Below are 25,148 nucleotides of genomic sequence, written 5' to 3'. Positions count from 1 at the left end.
CCCCAATGGGAATTTCCCTTGGAATGCAAATAGCAGGTTTGGAGAAGTGATTTTTGCAGCACTGGTAGGAAGAGAAATAGGTTTAGAACAACAGCAACACTGTTTAACCCCAAGGGTCCAAGGTGCTCAGGCTTCCTTGTGGCTGCTTATTTATATAACAAAAAACTTGCACACTAAGTTGCATCTAGTTGGCCCCAAAGTGAACTACTTTGAGGCATCAGATTCCTGATCAGCTGCACCTGCTGAATTTTCTTCCTCTGCATAACTACTTAAAGGTGCAGGAGTCTTGTCTTCTGGCACAGGGCCACCCTTAACTGTTGCACATATACCAAAGCAAAATTTCACTGGAGAACGATGGCAGCGGTTGACTCACATCCGTTTTGAGGAATCCCGAATCTCAGACCTGAATCAGTTTAGCAAATTTGCACTTGGATTTCATTACTCTAATCGCTTTCGGTTTCATGGAACTGGGCTGTTTCCAGCTAAGCACCGCCTGACTCAATGTAGATTCACCCCTGGCAGAGATTCACTTCTGTTTTTGTTACAGGTAACAAGGAAAGACGGGAAACAGACAAGGTGTGGCATTCTGGAATTCTGTCTACAGATACAAAGCAGGCGGGGAAGATACTGTTGTGGTTTTTTTTTAAAAAAAAATAAGGTAGACTAACTGTTCTCTGACACTCCATCTCAGAGCTCGGTGTGGCTGTACAGACTTGGAAAAATCCAACCTTTCTAAGGTCTACTGCTTGAATTGTCACAGTTGTGAAGAAGGTCAAAGCTGAAAACGCAGTGGCTGAGAACTGAACAACTAAGTACAGTGGTACCTCGGGTTACATACACTTCAGGTTACATACGCTTCAGGGTACAGACTCCGCTAACTCAGAAATATCACCTCGGGTTAAGAACTTTGCTTCAGGATGAAAACAGAAATCGTGTTCCGGCGGCACGGCAGCAGTGGGAGGCGCCATTAGCTAAAGGGGTGCTTCAGGTTAAGAACAGTTTCAGGTTAAGAACGGACCTCTGGAACGAATTAAGTACGTAACCAGAGGTACCACTGTAAAAGAAACACAGAGAACGCCAATTTACTGATGGTGCATCCATGAAGCTCTATAAGGAATGAGGAACCTGTAGCTCTTCAGATGTTAGTGAACTACAACTCCCATCAACCCTGCCCATTGGCCATGCTGGCTGAGTTTGATGAGAGTTGTGCGTCCATCAACATTTATAGGAAGATCCCTGCGACAGCTCCCTCTTTGCTGTGCATCAGAGCCCAAGCTAGACGTTCAGCAGAGAGGCGAGTCTGGAAAGCGCTGTCTTTACTCAATTCTCATCTCAGCACTGGGCTTTCTTTAAAGCTGCAAAAATCCTGTGAAAGGCCCTAGGGACATGTCATACCGGAAATCAGGGTTTAATGCAGGCCTCTGATGCCTCAAAGTAGAAGGGAAAGAAAGACCACAATTTGACAAGAGAGAAGGTGGGGGTGGGAGGAAGGAGTCAACTCTTTCCCCTGCACTCACCCTCATCCTCCAGCTCCTATTAGCAGGCAAGCAGGAGCCTTAGAATCCCAGCTTGTGGGGCGCAAACAGCTGGCAGGGGAGTGAAATGAAGTGGGAAGGCAGGAAGAGAGATGCTTAACCCTTCCCCACTGCTGGAAATTCACTCTTCTGCCAGCTATTTTTTTTCAGATGTTCAATGGAGATCTGGGTCTACTGCCAAATGATTAGGTTTGGCTATGCACCCAGACTGCAGACACAACCAGTGAGATTAGACAAGGCACATTCCATGGATTTTGGACAAGTACAGTCAAGTGCAGAGTCTGCTCAGCAAGGATTTTACCATCTCCACTCAGTTTGACTTTCCGTATCGGGAAACACGAGTGTGCACACCTCTGTTCATTTAGTCAAATGGACAGCTTTTAGACTAGTCACATTAGCATTCCCAGCTTTAACTAGGAAGTTCCGAAAGGAAAAAGGTTCCACCCCATCTTTCAGCAAGAGCAAGCATTTCCTTTTACACTGGGGCAAGGGCAGGGAGCTACCCTCTTTGTGCCTGGGCTGTGGTGAACGGGGGAGGGGACACTGCTGGCTCTGTCTGCTTGCCTGAGAGATGTCCTGAGAGAGGGATAGGGAATACAGGGCTGAAAGCTAAGGTTAAAGATGGTGACTGGGTTGAGTGAGATGGTCTTAGGCCAGTCAACCACCAAATATTCTATATTTAACAACTTTGCTCCCTTCTGTAGTCTTGATGATTGATTTCTTGAACTAATAATAATAATAATAATAATAATTTATTTATACCCCGCCCATCTGGCTGAGTTTCCCCAGCCACTCTGGGCGGCTCCCAATCGAGTGCTAAAAACAATACAGCATTAAATATTAAAAACTTTCCTAAACAGGGCTGCCTTCTAGTATATTCTATATTAGGTAGTATTATTATGCAGGGATCTTTGGGTCCCAAAGCAAACTATAAATAAGCAACAACAAACCACTTTTTTGTACTGTGTGAACACATTTTTAAAGATTATCAGTTCCAACAGTAGGATAGGTATCACACCATGAAGTTAGAACCAGCATGTAGCATAGTACAGGCATGTCCAACTGGTCGATCGCGATCCTGGTCGATTGTGTGATACTTATCAATCTCACAATTTTTAAAAAATATTTAAAAAGCTCAACAACTTAGGTCAGGGGTAGGCCGAGCCAGCCACTTGGAGAGTCCCTGCGCACTGCGCTAAACTGGCACAGCGTGGGGACTCGCTTCCGCGGTGCTAGAAATCGCGTCTGTGCATGCTCAGATGCCAGAAATCATGTCTACGGCGATGCAGAAATCGTGTATGTGAAGACACAGGAAATTGCGGCTCATGTGTGAACTGGTCCAGGCGAGGTAAACCTTGCCAACCCCTGACTTAGGTGAAGCCTCCCCCAGTCAATCCAATGGGTAGATCACTGCCATATTTTTTTTATAGTGGGAGTAGATCGTAGTCTCTTAGGAGTTGGACATTCCTGGCACAGTAGATACAGCACTGACCTGAGGAAACCCCAGTTGAAATCTCAGCTCAACCATGAAGTTCACTAAATGACCTTATGCCAGCCACTCTTAGCCTCACCTACCTCACAAGGTTGTTGTGAGGATGTGGGGAGAGGGGACCATGTGCTCCATCTTGAGGACATCACAGGAAGGGCACCATAAAAATGTATCATCCTTACTGAAGCGTGTGAACCTCATAGGCCACTTAGCCCATGCACATCGAAGGTAGCAATCCTAGGCATGTTTCCTTGGGAGTAAGCTTTGGTGAGTATGGGACTTACTTCCTGGTAAGCATATATCGGATCCTGCTAAAAGACTTCTTAATACAGAAGAGCTGTGCCTTCCTTTGCCTTCCTGTCATGACTCTCTGATGGGGCAAGAGCCATTTGGGTCCAGAAGCAAGTTTCCTGCACAGACTGCCCTTCTAAATCCACCATCTATTAAATGGAGGTAAAACTATACAGTGCTCCTGAAATCTTGCACACATTGCTGAATACTTTGGTACTGTTGGCTCTAGCATGGCCAAGTGGAAGCTTATAAAAAGGTAAAGGTACCCCTGCCCGTACGGGCCAGTCGTGACCGACTCTAGGGTTGCGCGCTCATCTCGCTCAAGAGGCTGGGAGCTGGCGCCGTCCGAAGACACATCCGGGTCACGTGGCCAGCGTGACAAAGCTGCTCTGGCGAGCCAGCACCAGTGCTGCACACGGAAACGCCGTTTACCTTCCCGCTATAAAGCGGTACCTATTTATCTACTTGCCCTTAGGGGTGCTTTCGAACTGCTAGGTGGGCAGGAGCTGGGACCGAATGACGGGAGCTCACCCGGCCATGGGGATTCGAACCGCTGACCTTACGATCAGCAAGTCCTAGGCACTGAGGTTTTACCCACAGCGCCACCCGTGTCCCACCCAAGTGGAAGTTTATATTAGGCTGCAAATCAGGTGAAAAGTTAGCTCCTTGCTGTATGCAGTGTTATCAAATCTTTCCCCAGCACAACTTAAAACATGATCACAGCAAGCTGCACATGATTTTATTTACCACGTAGAAACTTTACAGAGGTGCACATGCTACCACAAAAGGAAACCTGGCCATTTGTAACAAGGAGTGAGAAGTGTATTTTTTACCACCAAATCTCCAAACTTCAGGGAAGCAGCTATGAAGTAGAAACTGAAACGTCATGTGACTGGATGCTACATTTCCCGAACTGTTATCTGCAAACCATGTTTAAGTTTCCAACAAGTTAAACAGTCATTTGCATCAGTTAATCAATAACTGCATTATAGTATGAAGATGCAAAGTGCCATGGAATTCTTAAGCATAACTTTAATTGAAAGAGCCCTTTCCCCCTCCCCCTGGCCTTTTTAGGGTCTAACTCATGAGATGGAGGGAGCCCAGGGGAGGGGTGGAAGATGCTTCATCAAAGAGTACATTCAGTAGGTTAGGCAGTTTAAAGTGAACATCTAAGCCAGTGTTTTTCGACCTTTTTTGGGCAAAGGCACACTTGTTTCATGAAAAAAATCACGAGGCACACCACCATTAGAAAATGTTAAAAAAATTAACTCTGTGCCTATAGTGACTATATATAAAGTAATTCTCTTGAATAGGAATCAAATAAACACAAAGAAAGTATTTTATAATTACTTTATTATGAAATAGTAAGTAAACAGAAATATGAAAAATTATAAAATACTTTATTTTTAAATCTTTCAAATTTTTCAATTTTTCCCACGGCACACCAGGCAACATCTTGCGGCACACTAGTGTGCCGCGGAACAGTGGTTGAAAAACACTAATCTCAGCAACTGTCCGTTCAGTAAGATATTAGCCATGTTTGCCCATAATAATAAGCCACAAACCATGACTTACTGTGTATGCAATGTATCCAGTTTATTCCTTGCCGCTAGCATTGTGAGGAAACAACCCCTGATCCCTGGCTTAGCATTATACTGGAACTAAGAACTGTGGTTAACAATGATCTGTGGCCCAGGTTTGCTCTTGGCTTACCAACAGTGGTTTGCGGGAAATGAAACAAAGCAAGACCCATTTTCGACTTAATGCTAAGCCAAGGATTGTGGCTTGATTCATTCCAACATTAATGGGGAGGAGGGAAGTTGAGTGAAATTTATTCCTTTATGGTATGCCACAGCTTATGGTTTACAGCAACATGCGAAGGCAGCCATAGTATAAACTGCTCTACACTTTCCATGCTGTTGACCCAAGGCACAGATTTCACCAGAATATCTATGTGAATTACGGCTGGGCAACATCTGGTTTTCAACAACATGATATATCACCAGCTAAACTTTGTGATATACTGATAAATCACAATGTCTGAAATAAGGATGGAGCTATGTAGAGGCAATGGCTGGCTCCACAGTTTTCCCCACATTGTGATTTTTGTGTAGTACACACAAATCATTATTCAACAATATATTGCAAGGTAAAAAATATGGTATGAACTTGAAACTGGTTTTGGATGTTGTATTGATATATTGCCCAGCCCTAATGTGAATAAGGGACGTGGGTGGCGCTGTAGGTTAAACTACAAAGCCTAGGACTTGCCGATCAGAAAGTCGGTGGTTCGAATCCCTGCAATGGAGTGAGCTCCCGTTGTCTGGTCCCTGCTCCTGCCAACCTAGCAATTTGAAAGCATGTCAAAGTGCAAGTAGATAAATAGGTACTGCTGCTGCGGGAAGGTAAACGGCGTTTCCGTGCACTGCTCTGGTTCGCCAGAAGTGGCTTAGTCATGCTGGCCACATGACCCGGAAGCTGCATGCTGGCTCCCTCGGGCAATAAAGCAAGATGAGCAACCCCAGAGTCGGTCACGACTGGACCTAATGGTCAGGGATCCCTTCACCTTTACCATCACTGTGAATAAGATAAGATTGCCCATGGCTGGCAAACCATGATGGGTGTCACCTCACTCCTCTCAGGATAATGGTCAAGCAGCTCGCCAGGCCAGACTAGATAAGGCAATGCTGATCCTTGCAGAGGGCAATGCCAACACTTAAAACAGCAGGCTCCCTTTTAAGGAATAGTGATACCATGGCGTCCTAAGAGAGACATCTGGTTTTACAAACGTTAAAGCTGCATTTGAAAGCAGAAACGGGCACTGTCAATAAATCAAACAATAAAAGCCTCGCACCAGACCAGTCCTGGGTGGGGTCTTGTGAAAATGAAACCATACAGCTGACTCATCTCAGGGTACAATTTGGTTGCAAATATTCTAACCACCCACAAGTTGCAAACAATGAGAACGAAAAACACTCATGTCTTCAAATATTGTTCTTTTTTTTAAAAAAAGGATTCCTGTGTCTCCATCCTCTTCTGGAACAAGAAGCATCCAGTACATCATGGCAAACACAGCCAAATGAATGCACACTTTTCAAAAGGAAAGCAGCAGCTGAGTTCAGGGGTATGTGTGGGAGGAAGAAGCACTTGGACCACAGAGGTTAACCCTTTCACCCCTTGCCACAATCCTGATAAAAATTCTGCTCCCCGTGAACTGCTATTTCAATCTCCTGAACTCTGCAGCTGCTCACAGGGGCCAGCCACTGAATATTTGCTATAGAGAAGGGAGTTTCTAGCAACACCCAATATCCTATGTGAAGCAAAATCCAGAGGAAGAATTTATCTGCAAAGCTATCTTAGGTGTTCCTGATAATGCCCCTTTTCAAGCCAAGCTCTCTAGGGATGTCAAACCTTGCCAATACTAGAGTCACTTAAAAAACAAAACAAAACACTGATAACCTTTAAGGTTCCCAAAGAGAGATCTGTTTATACAAAGGATGACAAGCTATTATATTGTGGGATGTGACCACACACCAAAATTTAACTGTTGCAAAAGGTATACCTACAAAGGAGTTGATCTCTCACCTTAAGTGAACAGTGGTTTCCAGCCCAGCTCCCCATATTCCGGGCAGCTGCTGGGGCTGGGGCACACACTGCTCTCAAGGTAAGGCTGAACCACACATTAAGCTGCTTACAAATCAATACAAATCAATACAATTCGTATCTGAAGAAGTGTGCATGCACACGAAAGCTCATACCAAGAACTAACTTAGTTGGCCTTTAAGGTGCTACTGGAAGGAATTTTTTTATTTTGTTTTGACTATGGCAGACCAACACGGCTACCTATCTGTAACTGCTTACAAATGTTACACAACTCCAACATGGAGCTGGTGGTCAACAAAAGAGGTTTAAAGACTCTCTCAAGGTAAATCTTCAAAAAAGGAAGTACAAACACCGACAACTGGGAAAAACTGGCCTGCAAGCGCTCCAATTGGAGAACAGCCTTTACCAAAGATGTAATGGGCTTTGAAGACGCTCAAACTCAGGATGAAAGAGAGAAATGTGCTAAGAGGAAGGCATGTTTGGCAAACCCTTGCCGTGATCAGCTCCCCCCTGGAAATCTATGTCCCCACTGGGGAAGGATGTGGGGATCCAGAATTTGCCTCCACAGTCACAGACCCACTGTTAAAACTGTGTTTATGGAAAACAATCTTATTCGGCTATGAGGGATTGCCAAAGAAGAAGAAGGAGGATGCAACTCTTATGCATCAAGGATGGGGAACCTCTGTTCCGCTGGCCAAACGTGGCCCACATTTCCTGCAAACCACACCCACCGTGTGATCTCCGGCAGAGTCATGGCTGCAGAAAGCAGGACTGAACTCCCCTTTCTGCCTCCGCATATTTCCCTTTGCACAAATCTAGCTGAATTGTAACTGTTGACTCACTAACACTGATGAGTCAACTGAGCACCGAACAACAACAAATTTCATACACGGGGAAAGCAAACATCAGAGGACATAACCTGAAAAACGCCTAGGAACAAAGGATTTCAAGGAAGAGGTGGCAGCCTTCGAGTGACCAGAAGCAACCAAATGTGCTTTGGGCTCGGCTGAGTACATGAAATCATGCCTGGTTCACACAAGAAGACAGAAATCTTGCTTTGTAAACACTGGCTTTATAAACAGGACGTGGTCAAAATATAAAAGGGTTGTGGCAACCTATTATGCGAAGTTAGCAAAACCTTTGAAACAGAAAATATTTCTATTTTCAAATCATCACGAACTTTTCCTGTTTTGCTGCTCCATTTTCATTTTGTTTAAAATAAGATTTAAATAGAAAGGCACAATGCCTCAGGATGCTTTCCCACTCACATGCTATGTTGAAATGAATGAGAGCAGCCCATGAGCACACTTGTTATGCAATGTCACTGTTTTCCTGTTAGACTGCACTCTTTCAGAGCACAATCCTGTACTGAAGTTCCATATACTGTAACAAACAGCCTTTTCCAACCTGGTGCCCACCAAATTTTGCTGCTTCCAGCATGCCAGCTATTGGCCATGCTGGCTGAGGCTGATGGGAGAGATAGTCCAGAATATCTAGTGGGCACCAGGATGGGAAAGGTTGAGCTACAGGATTCGGCAGAGCACCACCACCATGCCAACAGAACTTCAGACATGCTACTGCCATGACAGATATACCCATGAAAGGGCTGAAATGGGGCAGAGTCATGGTGAGAACATGGGTGGCACAGGGAAATAGTGTCACGATTAAAATGCATTTTGCACCTCTAAACATTACTCGAGTAAGTTGGCAACCTTAATAAGCAGGACCATTAAGGCCAACTTGTGTATTTGTCAACCTGGTTTACACTTTTGATATATTCATATAGAATGCTTTTTAAAACATGCATCAAATCTGCATATTCTGTTCTATCCTTTTACTTTTTAAAGGTACAAGTAACTTGTGCTTTTGTAGTGTACTTTTTATTTCTACAAATTGGATTTGTGCACTGCCTCCACTGGAACCTCTAGGCTGCTTACAAACATAATCTCAAATACAAATTCAAAGTGCATCATTACATCTCCTCTAGTTCACAATTCTCAGCCATGCCCCGGTCAATGGTGTGACTTTATACCAGCCCTGAACATGGCACATGTATGACATGGAGGCCGTTCCCACTATATAATTATAGCCATTCCCACACTGAGGACCACTCCTCCTGCATCACCGCAACACACCAGAAGATATGATGCAATTTGAGCAGTCAATCATAACAGCATCACTCTATAAACTCTGGATCGGGAAGCAAAGTACCTGTCCTGAGGCTACATCTTCCTCTAGACCCACATTGCACACACTTAAAGCTCACTCCAGTGTTGAGACACAAGGAGAAATGGCATTTTGCACACACTAAAAGAGGAATTTGCAGATAATAGTCCGTGCACACACACATCCCAAAGAGCAGCAGTATATACCGTATTTTTCGCTCTATAACACGCACCCGACCATAACACGCACATAGTTTTTAGAGGAGGAAAATCCATAGGCATGCCACCTGTAGGCTTTCCCTCCATAACACGCACAGACATTTCCCCTTACTTTTTAGGAGGAAAAAAGTGAGTGTTATGGTGCAAAAAATACAGTAATGCAAGAGCCATAGAAAAGTGAGCCTGTCAAGGGTGGTGAAGTGGGTAGCACGCTGCAATTTGGCTTATGCACAGTTGCCTAGGAGTAAACTGTTGAGCTCAGCCACAATGCAACTTGTAGAAAAACAAACCACTGAGCTTAACACAAGCCAGCTTTCATTTTTAATTAGACGTGCCAACTGTCTTGCAAAGAAGTATTGACATCTGAACTGCTAGCGGGAAGCAGGAGCCCCATCCAAGGAAATAATTGCCTGGCTTCCACCTGATTGTTTCTTTCATTTTCTCTAACTTCCACTATATTAAATCTGTCACAAACTCTCTTACAATATTAGAACTCGGGGACATTCAACAATGCTGAATGTTGGAAGATCCAGGGCAGACAAAATAAAGTGTGGATACTGCTGTGATACAAATTATACAATGTAATCCTGTCTAAAAAGATAAAGCCAAAGCAAAGCAACATAGAATTGTACATGGGATACTATTGACAAAGCTACAACGACTCATTTGCAAGTCCACAAGTAGAACAGGTTAAAATGTGCATGAAGGCTCACCACTGAGGCAAGTCTTTGCAACTGATCTTTCCTTCCCCTGCCTGCAACAGAGCTTTGGGAGGTTCCACATACACACCTTCCAAGCTCTGGTCCTGTGCAAAGTATTTTGCTCATCAGGAGTGTGCCCAACTCAAATACAGTTGTACCTTGGATCCCGAACACCTTGCGAGTCAAATGTTTTGGCTCCCGGAACGCCACAAACCCGGAAGTGAGTTTTCCGGGTTTGCAAACGTTCTTTGGAACACGAACGTTGAACGCGGGTTCTGTGGCTTCCAATTGACTGCAGGATAACTATGGGATGATGAAACAATGTGCTGTTGACTCCTATCTTAGACACATTTACTAGGCAGTAAGCCCCACTGAATGCAGTAGCGCTTCTAAGTAAGCACAGGAAAGGGCTGTAGCTCAGTGACAGAGGATCCGCTTTGCACACAGAAGGCACCGGGTTCATTCCCAGCATCTCCAGGTAGGGCTGAGATAGTCTCCACCCTGAAATCCTGGGAAGAACCTTCCAGTCAGAGTAGACAAGACTGAGCAAGCTCCTGTGCACAAGTCTCCAAAATTCATAGGAAGCAGTAACTTTCCTGGGCCAACCCAAATATTACCAAGTAGTGAGCAAGCTTTCAGGTTCTCCAGCACTCTCAATCAGGACAGAGACCATAAAGAACATTTTAAAGGGTAGGGGAGAGAAGCTGGCTGATGTTGAACAACAGAATCTGTATTTACATTGCAGTCTATGGACAGAATGTGGGAGAAGGTAAGAGATGCTTACTCACTATTTTGTAACAGTTTGGCTTTCTTTTTTAATGAGTCTACCAGGCTACCTTCATATGTTGTGAACGAAATTGTACTATACCACAATTACCGCTCTGGAAATTAGTCTAAGGAAAAGACTGATGTTGCAGAGAAGGATCACACTTCTGAATGAGGAGATAAGGATTATCTCCCAGTCTTAATTGTGTGGGTTAATTGTCCTGGTGTAATAGTGAGTAGGGACGCAGGTGGCGCTGTGGGTTAAAGCCTCAGTGCCTAGGACTTGCCGATTGAAAGGTCGGCGGTTCGAATCCCTGCGGCGGGGTGCGCTCCCACTGCTCGGTCCCAGCGCCTGCCAACCTAGCAGTTCGAAAGCACCTCCGGGTGCAAGTAGATAAATAGGGACCGCTTACCAGCGGGAAGGTAAACGGCGTTTCCGTGTGCAGCTCTGGCTCGCCAGAGCAGCGATGTCACGCTGGCCACGTGACCCGGAAGTGTCTCCGGACAGCGCTGGCCCCTGGCCTCTTAAGTGAGATGGGCGCACAACCCCAGAGTCTGTCAAGACTGGCCCGTACGGGCAGGGGTACCTTTACCTTTACCTTTAATAGTGAGTATTGGACTAGGAACTGGGTAATTTTGGACCAGTCGCTGTCTCTTAGCCTAACCTAAGAGGGTTGTTGTGAGAACAAAATAGGGAAGGGAGAACCATGTACACCACCACTTTGAACTCATTGGAGGAAAAGTTAGTATATAAATGTAATAAACAAACAAGCAACGATAAAATTGATATCATGAACGGGGGGGGGGGGGGACAGACACTTTTTCAGTTATGTACTTTCCATTTTTTAATCTCTCTCTCGTTCTATTTAATTATGATTATTTCCCACCACAGTGACTATGTAATGATTTTTAGAACGGCTACTAAGATAGACTGCTCAAAACACATTCAGCATTTTGAATTAAGTTCAGTCTTGGCACTTTTAATTATATTGCACTGATTCCTTTATAACAGGCACATTGGAAATTTTGGAGAGGAAATAGATGACAGTTGCAGCCTGCACCTTCCACTGAATGTACTGAATCAGGGATGGGGAACCTGTGGCCCTCTAGACATAGTCGGGCTCCAACTCTCATCAGTTACTACCAGCATGGCTTCTGGTCAGAGGTGATGGGAGTTGTAGTCCAGAAACATCCAGAGGACCACATGTTCCCATGCCTGTATTACACACCTTCACCCAGTCCATTCAAATAATGTAGGGAATCTAGCCCTCTGTTTTTAAAATCTGCAGTAAGTTCTGTTTTGTTGTACTTATTTTTATTTTTAATAGCTTTATGTTTTACTTTGCATCTCAGTTGTGTTTACTTAACTATATGTTACGGGATGGCATACAAATGTCATAAATAAACAGTTGCATACTGACTTGAGTGTAGCGTTAAGTATTTAGATAATTGTTATAAATCAGTGGTTTCCTGTGCACTGTTGTTACATAGTTAAAACGAAACAGGCCTCTCTTGTATGTATCTAAGGAAAGGTTGCCTGTGAACTCCACACAAATACCAAAGGGAAATAAAATCTTTTATCCCCCATAATATTAGAATCTGGAGACATCCAATGAAGCTGAATTATTCAAGACAGACAAAAACCAGAAGTACAGAGCAGAGCTAAAGTACAATGGTATCTCTGGTTACGAACTTAATTAGTTCCGGAGGTCCGTTCTTAACCTGAAACCGTTCTTAACCTGAGGTACCACTTTAGCTAATGGGGCCTCCCGCTGCCGCCACATGATTTCTGTTCTTATCCTGAGGTAAAGTTCTTAACCCGAGGTACTACTTCTGGGTTAGCGGAGTCTGTAACTCGAAGTGTTTGTAACCTGAGGTACCACTGTATAGACTTTGCTGGCACAAGACGTGCTGGGGCCAACATCTTAGGTGGCTTTGAAATCGAATTAGACAAATCTAAGGAAAGCTAGTCAGGATGGCCATAAACTAAGCTACCTTTCATGATGAGAGGTAACCAGTTGCTGGGGAACAACAGTAGGAGAGGGCTCTCATTTCATGTACTGCTTTTGGGCTTTCCAGAGGCATCTGATTGGCTGTTGTGGGAAGCAGAAAGCTGGACTTCAGATAACGCTTTGGGCTCATCCAGCAAGACTGGTTTTATGTTCTTATAAGGTCAAGACAGATCTTAAGATCAGCAAAGGAAAGCAATGGTTGAGGATATAGTTCCACTCATCCTTTTACAGTAATCAAAGCAAAAGATCCAGATAGTCACATCTCTTACCTGAGGCAACTTCCAGGGATGATGTGCGTCTCTCTGCCCTCCTCCTGTTTGCTGGGTCACTGCTATTCCTCCTCGAAGCCATGCTGGAGGGGAGCTTTGGGAGAACAGCTTTAATCTGCAAAAATTCAAGGGTCAGAGAAACCAATTTGTTAGTGTTGAGAGTCAAAAGTTTGGAGCTGGATGCTAGAAAGAATCCGTGGGTAATGTGACTCACTGTGTGATTGCAGCAGCTTCCTCTTCCCTGAAGAGCCTTTTAGCTCCACCTCTCAGTAATTTGACTCTCTGCTTTTCTTACTCACCTCCAACTCCCCTCAGTCCTGTGTCTCCTCTTCCACTCCTTAGAAAACATTCTGTCTCTCTCTGTGTCACTATCCAAGCCTTGTTCCTTAACCTTAACTGTCTGGCAATACTCCCTTATCGGCGGAAAGTCTGTTGTCAATTAAACCTTGAGGTCCCACTAACGTACTTGTAAAACATTTCATATACACTCAGGATGATTTTACAAATGCCAGAAATAGCATCTTTATAAGATTCAACTCTAATTGCTAAACACCTGGCTGCTGATGGGAGAATCTGCTGGGACAATAGTGAATAGAATGAGGACATTGGGCTTATTTCAATCATAGCTGTTTGCCTTCAAGTAAGCTATTAGAATCCTCCACTTACTATTCATAAATTCTGAGACAGGCACTCAAAGTGTGCCTCAACAAGGCTTTTGAAAAGCAGATCAGGAATCCAAGATTCCTATGGACACCTGTAATTTAAAAATGCAGGGAAGCTGGATTTCTTTTCAATGCAGGTGTCCAAAGGAGAACAACAAAATAGTTCTATGTTGAAATAGCATGAAGAAAATATGCTTTAGCAGAAGATCTAAATGGATGTAACGAAGCAAAAAACTACAGTTGCAATATATGAATTTAAAAACAGATGGCTAACTGCCAACATTTTGGAACAAGCATTCATGCAGAGAAAACTACCATAAAGTCCACAAGTATCATGCCTAGATAGCTCAGTTGGTTAGGGCGTGGTGCTGATAACATCAAGGTTGCAGGTTTGATTCCCATATGGGACAGCTGTGTATTCCTTCATTGCAGTGGGTTGGACTAGATGATCCTTGGGATCCCTTCCAACTATACAATTCTATGATTGCGGATTAAAATTTCAAACTGTCAAATGCATTTCAGCCACACTAGTATTCTTCAGTGACTTGAAAACAATCAGGAACCTCAGTATCCTCAACTCCAGGAGCTGAAGTATCAGATACAGGATGCCAGTCAAGTAATACCAGAGCTACTGGAGAATGCTGCTGAAATCCATGCCTTGCTCATCATGCCCATAGTCTCATTTAAGTCAATGCCATTTTAACCAAACAAGGATTTGAAGTCATTTGAGCAAACCAGAAGTGGCTGAATGTTATTTCATGCCCGCTATTCAAAATTGCATTATATTACCTTTAAAAAAACCAGTACAGGACGGTGTAGTAAAGGTAAAGGACCCCAGTCAAAGGCGACTATGGGGTTGCGGCACTCATCTTGCTTTCAGGCCAAGGGAGCTGGCGTTTGTCCACAGACAGCTTTCCAGGTCATGTGGCCAGCATGACTAAACCGCTACTGGCACAACAGAACACCGTGACAGAAACCAGAGTGCACAGAAACACTGTTTACCTTCTTGCCACAGCAGTACCTATTTATCTACTTGCACTGGCATGCTTTTGAACTGCTAGGTTGGCAGGAGCAGGGAGAGAGTAACAGGAGCTCACTCCATTGTGGGGATTCGAACTACCAACCTTCTGATTGGCAAGCGCAAGAGGCTCAGTGGTTTAGACCACAGTGCCACCTGTGTCCCTAGGATGGTGTAGTATCAAGGAAAGAGTACATAACAACCAACATAGCTAATTGTCAACATTAGTTTGATAGCACAAGATGCTTTACACATATGTCATATTTTTCCGTCTATAATATGCCCCCTATTTTGGGGGACTCAGATTTAAGAAAATGGGGGGAGATGTATCTGTGTATAAGATGCCCCCTAATTATTTTTAGGGGGGAAACCTAGACTTATACATGGAAAATACAGTACTTTAAATGAAATAAAAACCCAATACATGTGTCCCCTTATCATGAAGGGGTCACAGACAAACCTGTGCATTTTCACCAACGTTTTGAAAACCTTCTACTCTCACATCCCCAGTTTAAAGCAGAAAAGCCACTGTTTCTATGCTATCCACAAGTATCAATGTGTGTGGAACAGCTTCCATTGTCTGAGTGTCCAGATAGAAAGAAGCCAGGGAAATGGGAACCAAAAATGCAGAAACCAAGAGTGAGTACACGGAATACTATATGCATATGCTTCAAGGAGAAGTAAAAAATATTTAAGACCAGAAGTATTCATAGTGGGAAAACAAGCAGTAGTAAAGAGCTTGACAAGTGCTGCATTTATAAAGGGAGTGTAGCCACCTCCCACCTCTTTTGCTAACTTACAGCACAATCTCATACATATCTAGTCAGAAGTAAATCCCACTGATTTCAATGCCTGGGTGTACTCCAAGGTAACTGTATATGAGACCATATATGCGTATGCAAAAAGTCCACCCCCAAGATATGTAAGGAAAATGCATCAGCTAATGTAATGTTACATGTTTAGCTCTAAGACTATCCTTTGAATACATCAAAATACAAAGTGACACTGAAGACAGCCTATTCCTTTCTGTGATGCTAGTGTCCTGAATAAATCCTCTAAAATGCTTGAAATTGCACTCACGGATAATTTCAAAATTCAGTTACCTGCAGCAGAAATAGAAGCAGACCATCTCTCATAACTAATGCTTCTCAGATGGGTGGCTCATTGATGATGGTGCCCAAATCCTCAAAATGAAATCGTTTTGTCTGACTCAAAGTAAGTTCATTTTTGGAACGCAAACAGCATCTTCAAAATGAGTTCATTTTGTCTGACTCAAAATAAGTTCATTGTGGGGACCCAAAGAGCATCAGTGAGCCAATTTCATAAAAGGAGAAATCTAACCCACTTGGGAGCAAAACAGAGAAATATTGCCATATCCAGGAGCTTTCAGGACCTCAAATAAAGCAGCTCATGTTGCAGGGGGAAGATATGAGAATTTCTTCCATTAGCTCCTATGCAGCAAGAACCTTAGCACATAGATAGAAGTTGTCAATATCAATGAAAGGCAAAGGACCCACATTTCTGCATCATATTTAGCATTAAAGAGGCCATTCCATTCCTCAGTTACCAAGAGTAAACCTCTCTAATGAATAGTATGGTTAAACTGTAGCCACCTACTCTTGGCAAGGCATTTTATGGTTGCCAGAAAACAAACAAACTGCAGGCTCCCTGCTAATTTTACATAAATTCAATACATATGACTCAGCAAGGGCAGCCCTTCAAGGCACTGGAGAGAAACATTGTCACCTGCTGACATTTGTGGCTCAGATTGCTTTTAAAGACACAAAGGCTGGAGCAGGGGTGAGGAAAAATGTAGCCTTCCAGATTCTGCTCGAGTCCAATTGCCATCTGTCCAGTTTGCATGACCAATGGGCAGGGGTGATGGGAGTTGTAGTTCAACAACATCAGGAGGGCCATAGGTTCATTGTTGTTGGTTTAGTGTTGAACTAGGACTGGGGAACATGCAACAGTTGGCTGTAAACAGGTCCACTTCCTACAAGATGCACTTCCCTCATGGAAGCCATTTTAGTTGAGGAAACTGTGTCCATCTTGTTTGAATGCTATAGTTGACAACTTAATCTTGCCATGTGCACGGGCAGCAAAATAGACACGTGATGAATATGCAACTTCCACATAGGAAATGTCAGTTTGTGTGAAGCAGCCATAAACCAAATGAAAGTGGTTCATTAATGTCTAGTTGTCTTCAGTTTGGTTTGACATACTGAGATCAACCTTTGACCAACCTAAGTCTGGGATCAAGTAGCTCCATAGTGAATCATCTTTCCTGTGGAGGCATCAAGCAGCAGTACTAAAACCCACGTTGTGGGTGGGGGTGGGGAAACACACTTAATGGCTAATTGTGCCTATCTACATGATAAAGGGGAAAGAGTGAACTCCACTGTATGTTTTGAAAAACTCACAATGGCCAGAGGTGGTGGTGGGAGCCATAAAATAAGGGAAATTATCTCTTGTGTAAGAAGAGTTAATGTTCTGATTGCCAGAAGCATGAGCATTTTCTTCAGGGATAGGCACTGTGGGCAAAACTATTGCAAAATGTGTTTGTGCTGAAAGGTCATGCTATTCTGCCTGGTACATGAGGCTGCTACCTTCTCTTTCTGGCAGAGTTTTCATGGATGGCAAACAGAAATCAACAGAGGAGAGGAGAAATGATGGGTAATGCTTGACCTGTTGAATTTCATGCAATTGGAAAGTACTAATTCCGCTTCTAACAAATACCGTAGTTTTCACATCATAGGGCGCTCCGGACCATAGGGCGCACCTAGTTTTTAGACGGGGAAATCAATAAAAAAAATCTCCCCCCCCCCCAGCCCCAAAGAGCAGCATACAGGCTGCGCAGAACCTCTCCCTGCCGGAGAGGTTGCGCGTGGCTATGGCACAAGCCAAGGCAGCCAGTGGGATGGATCCCGCTGGTTGTTTTGGCTTCCTCCCTGCTGGGAGAGGCTGCATGGAGCTAAAGAAGCCATAGCCCCGTGCAGCCTCTCCCTGCCGGAGGGGTTGCGCGCGGCCATGGACCAAGCCAAGGCAGCGAGCGGGATGGATCCCACTGGCTGCTTTGGCTTCCTCTTTATCCCCGCGCAATCTCTCCCTGTTGCTTTGGCTTCCTCTTTATCCCCGCACAATCTCTCCCTGCGGGGAGAGGCTGCGTGGAGCTAAAAAAGCCATAGCCCTATGCAGCCTCTCCCTGCTGGAGGGGTTGTGCGTGTCTATGGAACAAGCCAAGGCAGCGAGCGGGATGGATCCCACTGGCTGCTCTGGCTCCTCTTTAGCCCTGTGCAATCTCTCCCTGCTGGGAGAGGCTGCATGGAGCTAAAGAAGGCATAGCCCCGTGCAGCCTCTCTCTGCCGGAGGGTTTGCGCGCGACTATGGCACAAGCCTGCATTTGCTCCACAGGACGCACACACATTTGCCCTCAATTTTTGGAGGGGAAAAACTGCGTCCAATGGAGCGAAAAATACGGTAATACTGAAGCACAGAATCAGTGTTTGGCTATTATGGAATTAAGACTGCTGTGTCTTTAAGAGCTCTGCAGCAGGGAGAAATTAAAATAGATGTGCAGATTCCCCTATGATTTCAACTCCATGCAAATTTTTTTTGGCTGCCCATTGAATTTGCTTGTCATTAAGTTTTTAATGAAGGGGTGGAGAAGCGGTAACCCTCCAAGCATTGCTGGCCTACAACTCCCTTCATCCCTGACTACTGGTCACTCTGGCTGGGGCCGATGGGAGCTGAAGTCCAACAACTTCTAGAGAGCTTCAGCTTCCCCTATTGTAACAACAGAGAGAAATGAACAAGGAATTGCTGAGTGGCTATTTCCTGGAAAATGTCTCTCTTCCTCTTTCACCCATTCCCGCAGCTTAAATAAATAAATCAGATGATTAAGAGAGAGACGGGGAAACACTGGAGGTAATGAAAGAAAGCTCCAATACTTTGGCCACCTCATGAGAAGAGAGGACTCCCTGGAAAAGACCCTGATGTTGGGAAAGATTGAGGGCACAAGGAGAAGGGGACGGCAGAGGACAAGATGGTTGGACAGTGTTCTTGAAGCTACCAGAATGAGTTTGACCAAACTGTGGGAGGCAGTGGAAGACAGGAGTGCCTGGCGTGCTGTGGTCCATGGGGTCATGAAGAGTCGAACACGACTAAATGACTAAACAACAATGAAAGAAGGTCAAAGAACAGAGTGATGATACCTTATTTTCACTCAACAATCTAACGCCGTTACTTTCATTCTGACAGGATCTCTGTGCAAATATATTTTAAGCTGGAAAGAGAACAACCTGGTGGATTATGTACCTCTTAGCTTGATTTTAAAACACGAGAAGTTGTAAAACAAATCACCAAGCAAACAGCCTGCAGAGGAAAATGGAAAGTAATCAGCATGGACTTGGGTGTGATTAAATGATGACACACCAAACTCCTGCTGCAGCAACACGCAAAAGTCATAACGGACTTCTGAAAGGTTTGTTGTTTTTTGTTATTATTATTCCCACCTGGCCTTCACCAGCAGGTCCCAGGACATGATACAGTATTTTTAAAAAATCAGTGTTTAAAAGTCAAAACTAATAACAGTCACAGGAGAAGGACAGGTCCTGAAAATACATAATTCAGGGGTCAAAGGCTGGAGCAAACAGGTATGTTTTCAGCATACATCAAAAACTATAACGAAGGTGTAAAATGCATCTCTGTGCTGACGGAATTCCACAATCTAGGAACTGCCACAGAGAATGTCCTAGCCTAGGCCACCACCTTCAAACTTCTGTAGGCAGGGGAGCTATCAAGAGGACCAAGAAGGAGGGCAAGCAGTCTTTCAGATATGGGGGGAGGGGGATGACAAAAAGGACAATGGGCTCCAACTGGTTCAGACCCACCTCTGACTCCCAACATGCTTAATAATGCAAATAATGCACATTATTAATGCTAACAATGTCAATTCAGGGTAATATACATTATGTTACTGTAGCATTATGACTAAATGAAAAGCAGTGATTTTCACACTTGATGTTAGGCAAAAGGCTGAGAAGCTATTGAAAACCATCAATATTTTCCATTTAAAGACTTACAATTTCAATGAAACACCTGGGGTATGTTTGAATTTTCAGATTTCATTCTAGTGAGGGATGTTATCAGAAAGATTACCTCATAAGGTAGATGATCCTGAGGTTCATCTAGTCCAACCCCCCCCCCCCCAATGCAGGAATCTCAACTAAAGTATCCACGACAACCTCTGCTTAAATAACTCCAATGAAGGAGAGAGTTCATAACTTCCCTAGGGAGACCGTTCCACTTTCTAACAGTTCTTACAATCAGAAAGTTCTTCCTGGCGTTTAGTCAGAATTGCCTTCCTTTTAAGTTGAAGCCATTGATTTGAGTCCTACTTTCTGGAGCAGGAGAAAACAAGCTTGCTCCATCCTGCATGTGACAGCCCTTTAGAAATTTGAAGGCGGCCATTATACCTCCTCTGCCTCCACTTTTGAAGGCTAAACATATACCTAGCTGCCTCAGCCATTCCTCATAAGACTTGGTTTCCAGACCCCTGATTATCTTTGTCGCCCTCCTAATACTTCTACAGCTGTGTCACAACAGTGTTCAAGGAATAGTGTCTGCAATGAATCATTCTACATGTTGCATAACACCTCCTTTGACAGACATAACATGTACTTTTTGATCTTCCTAAAAAAAATACACAAAAAACCATGCAACACGTGAAAACATGTCTGTGGAATTTCCGTATTAATGTTTTGACCATTTCAGCATTTTTTAAATGCCTTTATTATTTAATATAGTAAAAAATGTTGTAACCCGTCCTGGGACCTTAAGAGTGAAATATAGAGGGGGGGGGGGACAAAAGGAATAATACCCTCTACATGAGTTTTGTGCTACAGATTTTCTGTAACTTGTGTCTTCCCTTCCCCTGGCACTCCAAAACACTGGTAGTTAAAATACATCCATCACTATTCTAGTTATAACTTGTGCTGTTAATCAGAATCTTAATCACTGGAAGTTAATCCAAGTTTTAACTTGGTGTTGCAATTTTTGTTAGCAAATGAATCTTGCATATGCCAAATACAGTATTCTGTGCTGCTGAATTAGCTGACTAAATCTTTTCTGGTACAGGAACTGGTCATACACAGATTTTCTTTATTAGTAAACTCATAACTGTTGCCTGCTCAATTATGACTGATGATTATTTGCCTAACGTCATCACCATGCATTGTACTTTAGACAGTATACAAGGACAGGGCCCTGCCCCCTCTGTAAATCATTTTGAATAATGCTAATTATAATAAGCACCTGTATATCACATTTCAAGGACTCAGAAACTTATTCACGGACATAAAAAGGGGGCACACAGAAATGAAAATAATAGGGAGAGAAAATGTTCCCACCAAGAACTCTTCAGGTTTGTGTAACTAAGATAAGACCCTTATTTGCATAATACTTCAGATCACTTTGCATGGATTTAACATGCTGTCAAACGCAGTGAGGAGGGCTAGGCAATGGGAAGCAGTGGGATTTCCCCACTCTTTCCAGAATTCTAACATGCCTCAGCGACTGTGTGTTGGAAAACAAGACCTTGTAGTTATTTTAGTTTAATTAAAGTGGACCACAAGGTTGTAACTATATGTATGGAATCAGAAGGCGGCCAGTCATAAGAGCAAATAGAGGACTGAGGGCATTCTCATTTTATGTATATTCATTTAAAATATTTTATATGCTGCCCCTCCCTTATAAAGCCACACTCTGGGCAGCTGGTATCAAATTAAAACAATCCAAAGAACACATTACATATTATCAAGAACCCACAATCAAACTGGACTCAAGCACTCAGACAGCACAAGTTCTAATGTTAACCAGCTGGGAATGGGTTAATCTAGGGAACACCAGTGATATTTGTTTCCACAGAGGAAATCAAAAGAGTCAGTTGCCAGAAACTAGAAGCTGGTAGAATGGATGTGGATGCAGCAGCAATGCCAGGAGATTGCAGACATTCTGATCTTATCAGAAAGTGCGTGCCATGTAGGCACTCTGCCTACTCGGTCCCAACTATAAAACAGACCTTTGCCCTATCTATGTTTCCATTTCCCACAGTATGTATTTATTACACACACACGCACATACAGGGGCATGGCTTTGCAAACTCTTCCTTCTGCATCCAAACCCCTTAGGCGAAATTTTCTTTTGTCAAAATATGTAAGCTCTTACATAAGTGATCCATTAAAAAAAAAAGCAATATGGAAACAAGAAGCAAATTTGGAGCACATTTGGAATCTAACAAGCCTTGTAATAACCAGTATTTTTCTAAAAAGAGAATAGATCTCTAAAACAATATAGCACAGATCAATCAGCGTTAGCACCTTAAATTGGACCTGGAAATAAACCGGCAACCTCTACAGCTGTTTTAAAATGAGGCGCAAAGCCTAAGCATACGTAACTGAAAAAAGCTGTATATTGCTTCTCTGTTTACCCTTGCCCCCACTTCTCTTCCAGTCCTCTGTTATTTCATCTGTATCAAAATTTAGCTTGTAAGCTGCTCAGGGCAGGGACCTAACCTTCTGTGCTCTGAGAAGCAGCATGCATGACAATAGCATAATAGTGGTAATATATGAAGCTGCTATGTGATGTAACCCAGAGCAGATGTGAGTTCCAGCAGCTCAGGGTGATTCATTTTTCCAATATGCAGAAGGCTCACAATTGTCAGGTCACTGACATGACAAGAGACAGCCACTGAGGCATCCATCAATACCTCAAGTTAGCCACATTCAAATCCATTTCCTGCAAGCAGAAGTTCAGTCTGTGGGGTCTGTGTTTGCAGAGAATGACAAATCACCTCTGGTGGGTAATCCTTTTCTAAGAAATGCATATATGCTTCCTTAAAACAAGCAAGCAGGCCATTGGGCCACCCCAATCAATAAAAATACATAGCAAACTGAGGTTCTGCCCCCCTCCAACAAAAGGCCTGGTACCCCAGCAAAAATCCTGGTTACGCCTCTGTATTATCCTGCCCCCTTCCTCTACTTTATCACAGTATATCACAGGTTCTATCAATGGTTTGCTACAAATTGCAAGGAAATTATATGGAGAAGACAAGCAGGTCAAATAGGATTCTCAAAAGAGCTTGGAACTCAAATTGAATGCTGCTTTAAAAAAAAAGAATTCCAGTTTTCTCAGGCCATACAGCTAGCCAGACAATCTCAGAAGTTAAGTGTGTGTTTGGAATGTCCCAAGTCTTGGCTACGCACATAAAATTATTTATTGCATTGAAGGGACTGAATGTCGATCCCAAACAGTCCTTTATAAAGGAGCAATATTTCTCGTGGATGAAATGTAGTAAGGCAGATAACCAGAAAATTATCTCTTCAAGGGAAAGGTTAAATGTGGGTCCCAACTTGTGCCATGTTGAACTGCTTGCCATATGCATTATCAGATCACCGCAAACCTAACAAAACCTGAGTTTGGGAAAGTGGCACATCAGACAGTCTAGTTTTGCAAAGTGGTGGCTCATGCTGGGAGCTGCTGTACAGTCAAAAGTTATGCCACCATTGGGTTTACTGTACTTTTTGATCTGTTTCCTTTTCTTGTGTGTTCATCTGCAGCAGGAACACATCTCATGGTCCTTCCCCTCTGCTCTGTTAGGGCTTTTAGTCTGTAGTGTTGACATGCAACAAAACGACACCACCACAAACTGGCTTATAAGTGTAAAACCAAATTTACTAGAATAATAGCTAGACTAGAGATAGACTTGTAACCATCCAAACAACAAACATACTAAGGTGCCATGTGCAAAACAAAGCCTGGAGATACTGTAAACATGGAGTGGATAAATGTACAACTGTATCTTATCATGTTACATGTGCAATAAATGTTACACAGACTGGATAAATGAACCGTTCAACAAGTCTTGAGTTGGAAACACAAAGCCGTATGCATGGATCAATTACAGGAAGGCAAATCAAAGCCACCACCCTGGTGAGAATAACACAAGTGGGCAAAAGTTCTCCAGATGTATTACAGGTTTCGCTACACGCTTCATCAGTCCGAAAAACCAGTCATACAAAACGGTTTGCTCAGGATAAAGAAACTATTCACAGGCCAACTCAAGACCTATTGAAGAACATCTCATCCAGTTCAATCTTTGAAAAACAGCTTTGAAAAACTTTTTCATATTCTCCAGTGTGCTACCCTTGCCATTGTGGCGGCACGGGGTTGCCGTTCTGTGATTGGACTTACGCTACTTGTTGAACGGTCTACTGTATGAGGGCAAGAATCACACCTCTTGCTCCAGCCCTGCCCATCACTGCTATGTGGCCCCTAGGAGGTTGGCCATGAGAGACTGCAGGACTAGGGAATAGACCCTATTGAATTCAGCAAAGCTTACTTCTGAGTGAGCTTGGTTTACCTAGGGCTACAAGCCTTGGTAGCTGTACACAGAGGACATTTACATTCACAGAGTCTTGAAAGGGGTGCACAGCTTTCACCCCTTTAGCCCTGCCTTCACTTCCATTTCCTTTCTCTGTTATTTCACCCACTTTAAATGAGCCCCTTGGGACAGAAAATTGTCTTCATACACCATACACACAGATGACACGACGTCAATAAGGTCATGTCACAATATCCCAAAGACCACCTCCTTCCCCACGGACCCTCTTGGGTGTTAAGATCAGCAGGACTCCTCTTGGCAGTTCCACCACCCTCAGAAGCTGAAAGAGGGCATTCTCTGTGGGAGCTCATAGGTTGTGGAATTCCTGCCCAAAGAGCTGCATTAGCACAGGGGTAGGCAACCTAGGGCCAGATGTGGCCCAATTGCCTTCTCAATCCGGCCCACGGACGGTCCGGGAATCAGCGTGTTTTTACATGAGTAGAATGTGTGCTTTGATTTAAAATGCATCTCTGGGTTATTTGTGGGGCATAGGAATTCGTTCGTGGTTTTTTTTCCAAAATATAGTCCGGTCTGAGGGATGGTGGACAGTTGCTGACCCCTTCTACCACCTTCAATATACAGCTTTGATGCTGTGCTAAAGATGTACCTCTTTGCCCTGGCCTTTGATACCAGAGATATGTGTTTTGGGGAATCATCCTATTCCTGTGACTTGCTTCAACTGCTTTTAATACTGAATTTTAGATTGCTGCAATCTGCCCTGAAGCCTGCTGGTGAACGCCAAGTAACACATTTAGTAATGATAATGTATTTCAATTACAGTGATATGTAGAGAAGAGAACATGAACCTTCTCACTGATTTTCATGGCCACTTCTGCTAGGTGCTCTTACCTTTGACTAAATTATGAAAAACCATGCACCACTAAAAAGAGGGCTGGGAAACTGTTAAAACATGTCAACTTCAGAGTTATGAAGAAACATTACACTGGCATCCTAGAAGGTGATGTAACAGTGGGCGCCTT

The 25,148-nt window shown here is 43.6% G+C and overlaps 2 protein-coding genes across 4 annotated transcripts in view; one reads left to right on the top strand and one right to left on the bottom strand.

Moving 5' to 3' along the window:
* Nucleotides 1-25,148, top strand: part of ETV7 (ETS variant transcription factor 7) — a 741,840-nt gene that overhangs the window by 85,368 nt on the left and 631,324 nt on the right. The window lies entirely within an intron of this gene.
* The window catches only part of BAK1 (BCL2 antagonist/killer 1), a 41,267-nt gene that overhangs the window by 10,582 nt on the left and 5,537 nt on the right, over nucleotides 1-25,148 (bottom strand). For 2 of the 3 annotated variants that reach the window (XM_083745102.1, XM_083745104.1), the window contains exon 2: nucleotides 13,050-13,164. In XM_083745102.1, the coding sequence (XP_083601228.1) occupies nucleotides 13,050-13,131 (82 nt within the window). In that variant the 5' untranslated portion in view covers nucleotides 13,132-13,164. Of the gene's footprint in view, nucleotides 1-13,049; nucleotides 14,325-25,148 lie in introns of those variants that run through there. The other variant, XM_083745103.1, reaches the window with a different exon arrangement.

The sequence above is a fragment of the Podarcis gaigeae genome (genome assembly GCF_964106915.1).
Source record: "Podarcis gaigeae genome assembly, chromosome: 6".
NCBI lineage: Eukaryota > Metazoa > Chordata > Lepidosauria > Squamata > Lacertidae > Podarcis > Podarcis gaigeae.
This window is presented reverse-complemented; position numbering and strand designations above follow the sequence as displayed.